This window comes from Melospiza georgiana, chromosome 6 (genome assembly GCF_028018845.1).
Source record: "Melospiza georgiana isolate bMelGeo1 chromosome 6, bMelGeo1.pri, whole genome shotgun sequence".
Classification (NCBI taxonomy): Eukaryota; Metazoa; Chordata; class Aves; order Passeriformes; family Passerellidae; genus Melospiza; species Melospiza georgiana.
In genome coordinates, this window is record NC_080435.1 from 23376235 (window position 1) to 23389532 (window position 13298).

Here is a 13298-nt window from a genome sequence, read left to right on the forward strand (position 1 = left end):
TCCTCTTCTAGTTGCTGTTTTCTTGTGTCCAGCTCCTCTTCTATCCCCATCCTTTTGTCTTGGTTGCCAACTTTATGTAACTTTGCCATGATGTGGTATCTTCTAGAAATTCTCTCTCTTGGCCTGCTCTTATATGCCATTTATTTCCTGTTGGATCTGGGTGGCAGGAAGATTGTCCTTAGGGAATTGGTGAGGGAAGCAGTGAAAGGCAACTGTAGCAATGAGAAGAAGGGGGAATGAGATTGAAAAATGGCAGTCAAGCACACCAGGACTTAAGAGCTGGAGAAGAAGGAGGAGCTGGAGCTAAAAGAAAATATTATGAATTTCTTTCTTTGCTGTTTTCTTACCCTACCTGCCTTGGCACACTCACACTCATGCATGAACTTTAACATCTGACCAGTTATATATTTTGAAACTTCTACAAGAGTCCAATCTTTTTTTTTTTTGTTCCATTGAGAGCAATACACACTTTTCAGTTATGAAAATGGTGTTATTCTAAATAAAACTGACATGATCCACCAACACTTTTGGAAGCACAGATGCTTTGTCCCACTATTTACTAAAGAGGTTCACACTTAGATTAAAGCAGTGAAATCAAATCACTGAATAAAGCCTGGAACAACATAATGATTTAAGGAATTCATGCAGAGCTTCTGGTAGGAAGAAAGTTACACCAAGGCAAAATTAGATTGTTTTCTGTACAACACCAGGACATGGATGCGTGGTGCAGCCCAATATTGGTGCAGATAATTTGCTCAGCATCTTGTGTAGTTGCATTTGTCCTTGTTCTCCTCTGTGACATTGGGCTGCAGCCACAAATTCAGATGCTGCATCCGAGGCCCATGAGTGTCAGATTTAGGGGAAGAGTCTTTGTTACAGGAGCCACCAGCCATGAAACTCTCTCTGAATGACATGGCTTTGTTATTTTTTTTCCCCAGCATAAACTACTTGGGTTGGGATATGCACAGCCCCCGGATGTTAAGTGATATTTTTCCCAACTCAATGTATACATAATGCCAGGAATGAAATTAATTTGTTGTGTACTTCAGTCCTTCTGAGTGAGGCTGCATCAGGACAAGATTTCTCAGTGTGTTATTAGTGGGGAAAATTGCACCATCCTTTCACCAGCTTTTTTAGAGAGCAGAAGAATTTGTAGTGGGATATAATTATATTTCCTTCCCATTTTCTCTCTTCTTGTTGGAAGTAAAAGAATGCAGCTTCAGGGGTTCACAACTGACTGCTTTCAGTTCAAGTTGACTGTCTGAGCTAAATGGATCCTTCTGTCCAAATACTCTGCAAGTTGTTCATCTGTTGCTTCAAGGACACTTGTAAGGAGCTGGTTACTCAGAGTTTGCTGCTGTGTAAAGATGAACCACTCTGGAGGAGTTCTATTTGCTGATGAAAAACACACCTTGAAATAAGCCCAGTTCATATTTAAAGAAATCAATTACGACAAGTAGTTTTGTGTTTTATTGACTGCAAATCACCTATTGCCTTTTTCTGAAAGAGTTCACAAAAACTATTTACTTTTTAAAAGATTCTATTTTTCCTTGTCTTCATGGCCAGCAGAGAAAACTCTTTGTTACCAGAGTGCAAAAATATTTATTGAAGTTATTTGTATTATTCAGAGTAAGAGTGGATGTTACTTTCAACCCAAACAGGAATTATAAAAATGAGGGGCTGTGAGTGCTCTGGGAGCATAAAATCTTGAGAAAGCCTTGTCAGAGCTGGTCTTCCCATTCCAGGGAGAATGTTCTCCAGAACTACAGAAAATACATGGCTTTATTTGGATAAGTTGCTTCTTTTATAGCAATTTACCTGTTAGAATGAAAGCCAGCCAGCCATATTTTATTCAGATTGGCTGCTTGCTTCCACATTGCTGATAGATTTCAATCTTGTTTTTGAATTCCCCTTCAGCTATCAGAGCTTTCTGTCACTGCTTTTGCTTTTCTCTCTCTCTTCAAGCTGCTACTTGCAAGACTTTTCCCTCATTATTGGCCATTGTTTCCTCCCCGATTCCAGCCTTTCCCAGAGAATTGGAGGGTTTCATTTCCCCACCTTTTAACCTTCTATTGTTCACATCTCTCTGCACCCCTGACCCAGATTCCTCACACAAAGCCATCTCTCATCCTTGGGGACAGAGGTTTTATCTCTATTCTCAGGTAAATTCTGATCTATGTATCTGTATTGCCGCAGGCAGAGCTTCAGATATTTGCAAGTATTGCCACATTGAGCCTGGTAATTTTTCTTTTTGAATCTTATTCAAACTCTTCTGGATCATAATTTCTCCACTTAGTACCTTCCAACCTCTCACAGAGATGTCAGACATTTGCTCTGACATGTAGCAAGTTTTGAAGCAATACTTTGCAATTTTTGAATGTAATCTAACAAGAAGATCCTCTGTCTCTCCTTGATGTGTGAGCATCTGCAAGTAAAGCCCTGAGGTGAACTGGTTTCCCTTCTCAGGCACATTCAGCTTTTTGAGTGCTTTCCTTGCATTGCTGCTGTAATCTTAGTGAGGGATAATTTATAATCAACTGAATATGGCAAAAAAAAAAGAAAAAGAAAAAGAAAAAAAGCGTTGATTTTCACTTCCTGTGATTTTTAATGTAATTTATGTGTGGCAACTGTGGATTCATCAACTTTTAAATTAATTTGGGTTGTGCCATCAAACACATACACCTCCTATGCTTTGTTATTAAAATGACTAAAGTGTTTTCTGCAGAATTCTGTGGCCAGATCTCTCCACCAAGCAAGAAATTGCCTGTGATTAAGCCATCCCCAGAGCTGTGTCTGAGCCCAGAGCCTTTCCAAGTCCTTGTTGTTGGTTTTCCAGGAAGTTCTGGGCAGGTTCTGGGTTCCTTGGCCCTTGTCACAGCGAGCACAGCCTGGAGCGGCGGTGCCGGGTGACGGAAGGGGTGTCTGGCACATGGCTGTGCAGCTCCCACTGCTATTTTTTGCTTTTTTTTCTAATTGATAACTCCTGCCATCTGTTCCTGAGCCATCCCTCTGCTGTCCTCTCCTACTCACAGTCTCCTGCCCCTGTTCCACCCCTGAGCTCAGGCTGAGTGCCCCAAGGCTGCTGCCAAGAGCTGGTTGATACCAGGGGTAGCTGGGTGCTAAGATGCTGCTGACAGAGATATAACAGCAGGTCAGCCCAGGCTGGGCTCTCCCAGCAGCATTTCAGTGGGCTCAGATGCTTCTCTCTCTGTGCTGCTTTAACTGCAGCTCCCTGAGAAAGCTCCACAGATTTTTTTATTCAGAAAAAATTAAAAAAAAACCCCAAGCACTTCGCTTTATAAAATCGGTTCAGTTGTTGCTCTGAGGTGGAGTCCTTCTGAATCTGTCACCCCTGCCTGGGTTCATGACCACCTTCTGTCTTTCTGGAATAAGTCAGTCATCTAGAAGCACTGTAGCAGCCTAGGTTGGGTGGTTTTTTTCCTCCCCAAGAGCCTTTATGTTCTTTACAGTCTATATTTGAATCTCTCTTTTCTTGTCTAACTCCCCATTTGGTGGCTTAGCATACGGGAAGCCTGTTTTATGGTGCAGAGAAATGCATTTCTATATGCTAAGGACTGAATTTTTAACAAGAACAAGAACCTACATGTATGTACCAGCTAGAGGGATTTTTCTGACAGGAGCTCCAAAATGGAAAAAATCAGGAAAGAATAAATCATGGCAATCACAGCTGCGGTTGACCATTATCTAAGAAGCCTTGGACCCTAAAGGTGTGTTGGAGAGATGATTAAATAAGGCATTGGGCATCTAAGTACCTAAAAATAGATCCTCAAGAGTGTGTAAGGCACTGATTTTCCATAGATTTCTAATGGGGGTTATGGATTTAAACACCCATAAAAACTGGTGTTAGAAATGCACAAGAAAGGTTCATCAAAATTACCCTGAGAATGTTTAGTTTCTGTTTAAGGTGGCTTTTTTCTTTCAGAGTCATGGACATGCAGAGCTCCCACACGTTTTTCTGAGCACCTACCAAAGGAGCAGGGAAATGAGGGTTTACCTCACCTCTATTTGGAAGGTTCCTCATGATTTTTAGATTAAGGATGCTAATGGCTTGTGGGTTATATTATGCTTGGGTATGGACACAGTCAAATTATTAAGTTTTTGTCCTGAGGTGATAATACCGAGGCTACAGTTGTGAAGCAGAAATCTTTCAGGAAGGAGTGGAAGCTGCTGGAATATTTTCTTTTTTAATTTGCCAGCATGCAGAATTTGGGACTTCTGTTAAAATAAACAGATTCTAATAAGCTATTAGTGAAAATGAGAGAAGCTCAAAAACTGCAGCTGCAAGTGTTCACTAACTTCCTTGATTGTCACATTTTCCATTGTACAATAGTGGTTATTGCAGGAGGCTCTGCCATGTAGGAAGAAATTGCATTTCCCACGTTGGGGGAAAGACAGACAGTTAAATGGAATAAAATGATCACTCATCAGGTGATCTCTCTGATGGTGTAGGTCTGAAAGAGTTCCCACCATTTCCACAAAACTTAATAATTTCAAGTGACTTTCATATTTTGGATGTTTTTATAACACTGATTAGAAACCTCCAGATGATGAAATGTTACAGCTCTGGCGAGAATCTAATAAAAATCCCCCCTGGGATTGATTTTGATTGACTACAGTTGCCTGTCTGTTTTTATTTTACTGTATATGAACAGACAGGAATGAGCAGGATTGAGTTAACCCTTCCCTGGCCTAATTCCTGTCCTTGGGGGCCTGGGCTGTCACTGCTTTCCACCCAGAGAAAGGAAAAAGCAGTTTAAGAGTTCCATTAACACTCCTAGTTCCTTTGTGTTTTGCAGCTCCAAATATAATCAGGGGATTGGATGAAAATATTAGAAAATGGAACCCACACAGGGTTATAATTCAAATTAGTGGCACAGCCCTGGTGGAGCAGTTCTTGTTCTGGAAATTATATTGATTCTTCTGTGGAGCTAATTAATGCACATATTTATAAGTTAATGAATTAAAGTTCAAAGTTATTCTTTAGGAAGCCTTGCATCTATTAGAAGTCATGAAGAAGGTTTTTTCCTGTCAAATAAAAATGTTTAATCCTGCACATGTGCTGTGTCCATTTCCTCTGGTGAGAGTTCCACCTGCTAAGGATAGTTGCTTTCAAAAATAAATTAAACCAAATGTAAAATTATATTAGGGAAATATTATTTTCTTTGTAAATTAAACACTGTGATGTTAAATTAAGTTTAAACTGTTCAGTTTATTTATGCTTATTAATTCTTTTCAGTTCCATGTTAACTGTGAGATCACTATGCACACAGATATTAAATCCATTTAGGTAATTTATTTTGTATCTTTCTTGAAGCAGTTTTCTCAGTAAAAACCCCTTGATTTTCCAAATAGATGTATTAGTGATGAGTGAAGAAGCCTGAAATAGAATAAATATTTATTACCTGTTATATAGTTTATATTACTAAACAGCAATTTTTTAATGTAGGTTGCTCTTTTTTATTAGACCATGAATTTCTTATCCTTTGGAATCTTTGCATCATAGGTTTAAGTAGATCTGCTTAAAATTTTTGTGATTTTTAGCACCTCCCCCTCCTTCCTATATGCCTGTTTCAGTTATCTGCTCTTCCTCTGGAAGCATGTTTGCACTGCCAAGCACAGTCATCCCTGGGTTTCTTTTTCATTCAGAATTAAGACTTTCCAAACTTCTCTGGTTATATCTTGTATTTCCTGGCATCTGCATCGAAGTTACCAAACGAGCTTCGTCGATTTTTTTTTGGTGTTCTTACTCTGAAGTAAGAATACTCGTGCTCTGAAGTCCAAAAAGAAATTCTGTTTTATTCCAGAGCGATGGAAGGGGAGGGGAGAATAATTGTGCTTGTATCATCCCCTCTGTTTGAAACTGGAATACAGCAAAATCATTCCTTCTGTTTCAAACTGGAATATAGGTGAGAGATTCTATGTAGTGGCAGGTCTGGCTCCATCCTTAACGTGGTCATTGTGTGAAGCTTGGGGCGATTGGTGCTTCTCCTCAGATTGGTCCTTTGGAATAAATAAATAAATAAATAGGGGAAAGGGAATAAATGGCAAAAAGTGAAGAGCAGAGGGGGAAATCGATGGGGGAAAAGAAATAGTGAAAAGGAAACAGATAGGGAAAAGGAAATGAATAGCAAAAAGTGAGTAAACAGCAACAAACACGTAAATAGCAACAAGCGAATTAACAGTGGGATGCTCTGAGCACCGAGAGGCAGCTGTGCAAGCTGAGAGCCAAAGGCAGGTCCCCGGCAGCTCCCAGCCCTGGCCGGCTCTCCCGTGCCCAGCCCCAGCTGCCCCAGCCCCTCTCCCGCCTGGGCAGGGCAATGGGGGAATGTTGCCCCGCAGCTCCCGGGGCTGGGGCCGGGAGCGGGAGCCGCGTCTGCTCTGCGGGGCTGTGGCGGCGGCAGGTTCACATGACTAATGCTGCGAGAGATAGCGGGAGCGCTTTGCTTTTTTTTTTTTTTTTTTCTTCTTCCCTTTTTTTTTTTTTTTTTTTTTTTTTTTTTTTTTTTTTTTTTGAGCAGCTCCAGTCTGTGCACAGTTGGCTCCCAGCTGACAGACAGAATGTGGGGTGGGCTTTGTCACCAGAACGCTGGGTACTGCATGCCCAGCTATGCTCGCAATTCCACAGTGCCCAGAAACCTGCTGCTTATGTCAGGGTGCAGCCAGCCTGAACACATAGAAATTGGGTAGCTTGATTGTTGGTGTTTTTTTTTCAAATATTATTATTTTTTATTTTTTTAAATCTTTTTTTGCCTCTTTCTTGCCTGCAAAGGTTATATAATGAGGGGATTGCTGCTAAAGTAAAAAGGGAAAATGAAGTCTTTGTTAAATGCCTTCACAAAGAAAGAAGGTAAGCGATGAAAGCAGAACACTTTGATGTTTCAGACTGGTGTTTTCTTGTGTACATTTAATATGATGAGCTTAGTGACTCTATAATTAATCAATTCCTGCGATTTCTTTCTCAACATTATTTGATGTAAGTCCGTTTAGGCAAGTGGTTATTAAAGCTGGATGTGACTTTATTCCTTTTAGGATTTTCTCTGAAGAATCAAGTAGTTATAAAAATGTTTTTGTTCCCTAAGAAATGCATTTGGAGACATGGAAGGATTTTCCTAGGTGAATTTTGTCAGTGAATGGTGCTGAATTGCACCTTCAGATGTATGAAGTGCCAGGAATAGAATTCAGAGAGCTGGAGGAAGGATTATGTGGTACTTTCAAGTATGCTTTTAGGGATGATAAATTTAAACTTTTGGGGCATGGAATTGGTTCAGGCATTTTCATGTCATTTTATATTAAGTGTTTTTCCCAAGCAAGTTTTGCCACAGTTATTCTTGCAGTTCTGAAACGTGGTGAAATATTAGGGGAAAGCAGAGTCCAACGGGGACTAGAGCATGGACATTTGCATTTCATCATTTTTTGTTGTAGTTCTGTTTTTTAATTGTGAAAATAATATAAATAATGCTGATAAGAAGTAGCTAAAAAAATACCCACCCACTTACAGTTTGCAGATTGCTGGGGAAAAGAAACAGTTGGGTGGAATATTAATCACTTCAGGCACAGAAATGCTTATTTTTAACTCTTTCTATAAAAGATTTGTGTTAGACATGCATCAATTGTGGTGTAATTAGTTGTCCCCTTCCCTGTTTATTTCCTGTAGTAAAGGCTAATTTTGCTCGTAGTTCTCTCCTCAAGAATAGAGCATTAATAGCAAAACAAAAGCTAAACTCTTAAATGGGCTTGTAAAATGCTCCTGAGGTGTGTAAGGGAAGAAGATTTCCTTTCCTCTGGTGCCTGAGGGTGGCTTCTCCAATCTGTCAGTACAGATGTGTCCTGCAGCTCTGTGTCCGTGCTGTCACCGTGCCCTGGCACCCTGTCCTTGTCCTCCCTCCCCCTGCCACCAGCAGAGACTCCACAATCCTCTCCAGAGTCCCAGTAAACACCCCCAAAACGCTGGCAGGATTTTGTTTTCTCAGCCTGTGGCTGGAAGGGCTGGGCAGGCTGCTGTCAGCTTAATGAGAAATTGAAATTTAAAGGTCAGACCCAATTTTTACTGAATCCAAGGCAAACTTTGGTGAGCTGGGGGAACAGCATTGGAGCTTTTGGTAGCAAACCTGAGTGTGGCAAATATCCCCTGTACTTGGTTTGTGTGTTTTCCCCTTGACTGAATTCTGCTTTGTTGTACCTGGGAAAGATCCCCACCTTCAATGAAGTGCTTTCTGGAGCTGTATTTCAAATGTTGAAAATAAAAGGAATGTAGAAATGTCGCATCTCTGCCCCACACATCAACCTAAGGGTCTGTATGTGCCAGTTTTGGAGATAAATGCTGTGAGTTTGCTGGAAGTTAGCACTAACTGGGGCTTTCACTGTGACACCTGAAGCACCAAGGTGCTCTCATGACACCCTCGGCTGCTTTGAAACCTTAAAGAAATATGGAATGGGAAAAAACTTGAAATGTCAGGAAAATTATCCAGAGTTTCTTCTAGTTTCCAGCATAAGCATTGAACTTGTGTGCTGTCTCCCATTCAAAGCTTTTAAAGGCTATTTCCCTTATTTCAAAGGAAGCATGGGAATGAATTGAAGCCCTTTCTGTGCATGCTGTTCCCGTGTTTGGTTGTTCAGAGGTTGTTGAGTTGTTTACTAGAGGAAGTTTCAGCTCACTGGAAATACAAAGGATGTTATTGTAAAATATTCAGAATTGTAATTGATAAACTGTAATCATAAACTGACTCTGGTGAAAATGATCCAAACCATTCTTTTACTCGCAGTTCCATCTCTATTTTATGCTATAAATATGCTCTCAGTTTTGCACTGAAACCTTAAATTTTGCTTTGTTCTCTCAATTAAAGGCTCTATTTCAAGGCAGGACAGATTGATTCCTATCTATATTCATATTTATGTGAATTTATTTACTTGCACAGTATGACAGACATTCTTATTCTGGTTTTTTGTGTGGTTTTGAAGGGTATTGAATGAATAGACATTTCTGGCTCTTTATAAATGGCACTTACTGGCACTTTAGACATAAAGAATGATATTTTGAGGGTCTTCTTTCCCAATTTACATATGATTTTTTTCTTTGAGAATTACAACAGCTCAGTGAAGCCCTCAGGATAGTGCCTGGCTGCATTTTGTTAGTTATGCCACTGTGACTTTTTGGATGTAAATCTGTGCACTTTGGCTCAGGTCCTGTGACCCCACGAGCTCCACTGCGAGAAATTAATGAGGGCAGTTGCAATAATGGGGATCAAGGCCAGCATGAGGTTTTGGGGTCAATTCCTTTATGACAGGGCAGGAAATGCTATCCCATCTGCTGATAACTGGTTGCTTTTTTATGAGGGAATTTGCCTTCTAAGTTGCACGTGGGACAAACTGACCCACTGGAATGGGAAAAGGAGATGTGGAAGATGGTGTAAATGCTTGTGTGAACCAGGAGCACACATGGAGGGCTGGACCCTCTGCTCTGAGTGAGATTTGTGTCGCCCTTGCTTTGTTTTGTGTTGTGGCTCTTCCATTAAGGAGTTTCTTGGAGCTTTTGGATATCCTGGTGTTCCCCCAGGGACGTGGCACGTGATGGAGCCAGTGTATTACCCTGGGGTGATATGCTCTATATACCATAGTAATGGATGTGGTAGGACTGCCAGGATTAGAAAGAGGGGAATGCCTGGGGATTGCAGCAGTGTAATAGAGTTCTGCCAGGACAGCAAGCTGTGTCCTCGATTTTTAACCTGCAAGATGGGGATAAGGTGACTGTTCACAGATTTCAGGTTAGGCCTGAACTTGAACTTAGGCCTGGAACAGTTTGGGTACCAGCTGGGGGATGGAAACTGCAAGTCCATGCAGCAGGAATTCTGCTAGGCAGCCCTGTTGTGTGCCTTTCTGACTGAATGTGACAACACAGCAGGGAAATAAACTTTCTGAGCCTCAAACTTGGCAATAATGAGGTGTTTCCCATTTCCTAGAGCACAGTTCAGAGTGCTCAGCAGGCTCAGGGCACTGGTGTTGCCTCACCATGTATTCAAGCCATCAAACAGGTTCATGTTGCTCTGTTGTTTTTGATTTAATGATGTTCTGAGGATAATTTGATCAGCTCTGCTGGCAAGGTGGAGTTTCTGTCTCTGCAGAAGAAACAATGCCATATGTTGCAAGTGGTGGTAAACACACACGAATGTGAAATCATCTGAGCTCACCCTCCATGTCTCTCTTTGCACAGTGCCCTTTAGGGAGGCTCCCACCTACTCCAACAGGAGGAGGAGGCCTCCCAGCACCTTGGCAGCCCCCCGGATCCTGCTCCGCTCCAACAGCGACAACAACCTGAACATCAACAACCTCCCCGAGTGGTCAGCCTCCTCCTCTGCCTCTTCACACCGCAGCCTTTCCCCTCACCTGCTCCAACAGATGCAGAATAATCCCAATGGAACTGTAAAAACTGTGGGGAGTTACACTCCGTCCTCCCGGAGCCGCTCGCCGTCCCTCAACAGGCTGGGAGAGGATGCCAAGAGGCAGCAGCACAGGCACATCAGGTGAGCTCTGGCTGTTTCACAGCACGAGGTACCCCTAAAGGCAAAGGCACCGTGCTGGCTTGCCACATTCCTTTATGTTATTTGCACTCTCCAGAATGTATAGTTATTCATTCTCAGCACAGTGGACCGTGCCCAAGTGTAAATATTTTAAGTGGAAGCCCCAAAGCCAGCTGTTTCCTCACAGAGCTCCAGCAGCCAGACAGACTTTCAAGTTCAGCAGTGACTTAACACACTTTGCACCTCCAGCTCAAGGTGCTGGCTCTGCACATCCTCCCATAGTTGAACTAAGGATTGTATATAACAGTGAAGCAAACTGTTCCTGGGATAACTGGTCCCTTCCCAGAACTGTTGGTCATGCCTGGAAGCTGTGTTGGAGCTGCTCATGGCTGATGGAGCAGAGGCTGTTTAGGTTCTCTCTTCTGTAGGTGTGTGCTGAACCAAAGAGTGAAATAGAAGGAGTAATGTGTTCTAGCAGGCATTCTGGGCAAATATCCTGCAGCTCTGTCCCACTGGAGAGCAAATCCTGACTAATTAGAGTCATGTAGGTTTTGTAAGCCATGGAAAAAGTGGAGGGCTGAGTTTTGATCACTTATGGGGGCTGCAGCTTTGAAAAGGCACTGCCCTGGACTCAGGAACTCCTGCCAAATGTGAAAGAGATGGAGCTGCACCAGGACAAGGAGTTAAAATGCTGTAAAAAGGCTGGGAGGCATCAGAGATGAGAGCTGCTGGAGAGAACCAGAGCTCACACATGTTGGCCAAACACTCCTCATTTGAAAATCAGGCTTTGTCTGCCCTGTTTCCTAATATATGCGTGTATATATCTATATATATATATGTCTGCTGTTCAGAGTAGAAAAGGAACTGGGCATTGTCAAGAAATGCAGCTATTGGTTTCTCTCTGCTGTTTGTAGGTGTAAGGGATGTTCAGTGGAGTTTTCAAGTCAGTAAAACAAAATGTTATGCAGCTGACACTGCCTCTGTTACCCTGCCTGTTCCTCTGCTCTCCCTGGCCAAACTGCCAGGCACTGTTTGTGATGGAAACAATACTGCTGGGCAGGGGGGATCTGGTGAATTGTGAGACAGAGTTGTCTGGCATGTAAGAAGGAGTGAAATTAAAGGGAAGGAAGAGGATGCAGATTCCATATGCCAGTGGTTTCATACAGCAAAGCAAGCTCATCTTGCTTTGTTGTATGTTACAATAATGGCAAAAGCTCATTTGGGTATAAATTGGGTGGCATTTCCTCACAGAGCCCAGTAACAGCTCAAGATTAGTCTGTAATGAGGCTTCAGCTGGATGATGAGTTAAGTGAAGAGACTGTGAGGTTCTGTTCAGAGAATGACTGTTCTTCTGTTCCTCTGGATTCTGCTGATGCCATCAGGGAGGGAGGTTCTACCTTAAAGTCAATGATTATTTTAGCTGATTGAATAAAAATCCATTTTCATCAATATTCCTGGGATAACATGCTTTAAATTCTAGAAGTATAAACAATCCTTGGAACTGGGGGTAACAATTAGAAATTCTTTTTGATTAAGCAAACATTTACTTGCTTTGACTCTGTTCAACCACTTTCCTCTTCCCTTTCTGAAAAGTAGCTCAGGTGACAATGGGAACAGATTTAATCCATGAGAGTTTGTGGATATAAAATTTTGGTCTTTCTCTTAGTGCATCAGCATCACAGCTGCTGAAGCTGCTACCCAGCTGCAGAGTTCCGTCTGTGCCCCCAAAACTTGTTTCAGAGAAGTCCAGAGTACATACAAGTACCGAGAATAGAGCTGGAGGCCCTATAAATTTAAAGACAACTAGATGGATTTATATATATAATTTCTCCTGCAAATAATGCCTTTTCTTGCCACAGGCCCATTTTGCAGTCAGGAATGGCACCTTATATGACACTTTCCTCACAGATTTTGTTTAACTGCATGACCACCTACTTACTGTTAGCTAAAAGTGGGAATTGTTGCTGTCTCTGCTTATTATTTGCAAATAATAAGAGTCACCATGAAGCTGTTGCTCCCCTGGGATGGGAAGGCCCTTTTTGTCAGGGAAGGAGGTTGGGTTGTGGAGCAGAAGCAGCCAGAAGGGGCACAGTGATGGAGAAGGTCAGACAAAGGGTTAATGGGGTCTGTGGGATTTGTGCTGTGGAGAGGTGCTGGAAAGCCATGATGGAAGGGGCTCATGTGACCTTTGCAGCCCATGTGGCTCAGGTGTTCTGTCTTCTCAAACTGAAAGAGGAGAGATTTAGATTGGATATTAGAAAGAAGTTCTTTCCTGAGAGGGTGGCGAGTCACTGGAACAGAATTCCCAGAGAAGCTGTGGCTGCCCCATCCCTGGAATTGTTCAAGGCCAGGCTGGAACAACCTGGTCCAGAGAAAGGTGTCCCTGCCCATGGCAGGGAGTGGCGCTGGGTGGTCTTAAAGGTCCCTTTCAAATCAAACTGTTCTTGATTCTCACAAGGCTGTTGCTCTTCACAGCAAAGTGGTTGGGAGGGGGAAGCTGGGAAAGAAAGGAAAGGGACAGCCTTTGTGTGGAACCTACCCCACAGAAATGAGTGAATGAGGTGCCAGCACAGCCTCAGTGAGGGCTGAGCTGCCAAGGATGGCCACCTTCATCTGGCTGAGAGGGAAACATGTCTACACCTCTCTTGAAATCTCTGCATCCTCCTCCTGCTCCTTCCTGGCATGGCACTTGCTGGGCTTGGAGCCCATGCTGGGGACAAGCAAGGGAAAGGAAAGATCTCTTTTTAAAAAGTCCTGCACCCC

General features: G+C 42.5%; 1 protein-coding gene across 3 annotated transcripts in view; it reads left to right on the top strand.

The window, feature by feature from the left end:
- SHANK2 (SH3 and multiple ankyrin repeat domains 2) overlaps positions 1 to 13298 on the top strand; it is a 247483-nt gene that overhangs the window by 59132 nt on the left and 175053 nt on the right. Inside the window, exons 10-11 of one of the 3 annotated variants that reach the window (XM_058026177.1) lie at positions 10229 to 10523; positions 11622 to 11634. In XM_058026177.1, coding sequence (XP_057882160.1) covers positions 10229 to 10523; positions 11622 to 11634 — 308 coding nt within the window. Of the gene's footprint in view, positions 1 to 6605; positions 6869 to 10228; positions 10539 to 11621; positions 11635 to 13298 lie in introns of those variants that run through there. The other 2 variants (XM_058026178.1, XM_058026179.1) reach the window with 2 other exon arrangements.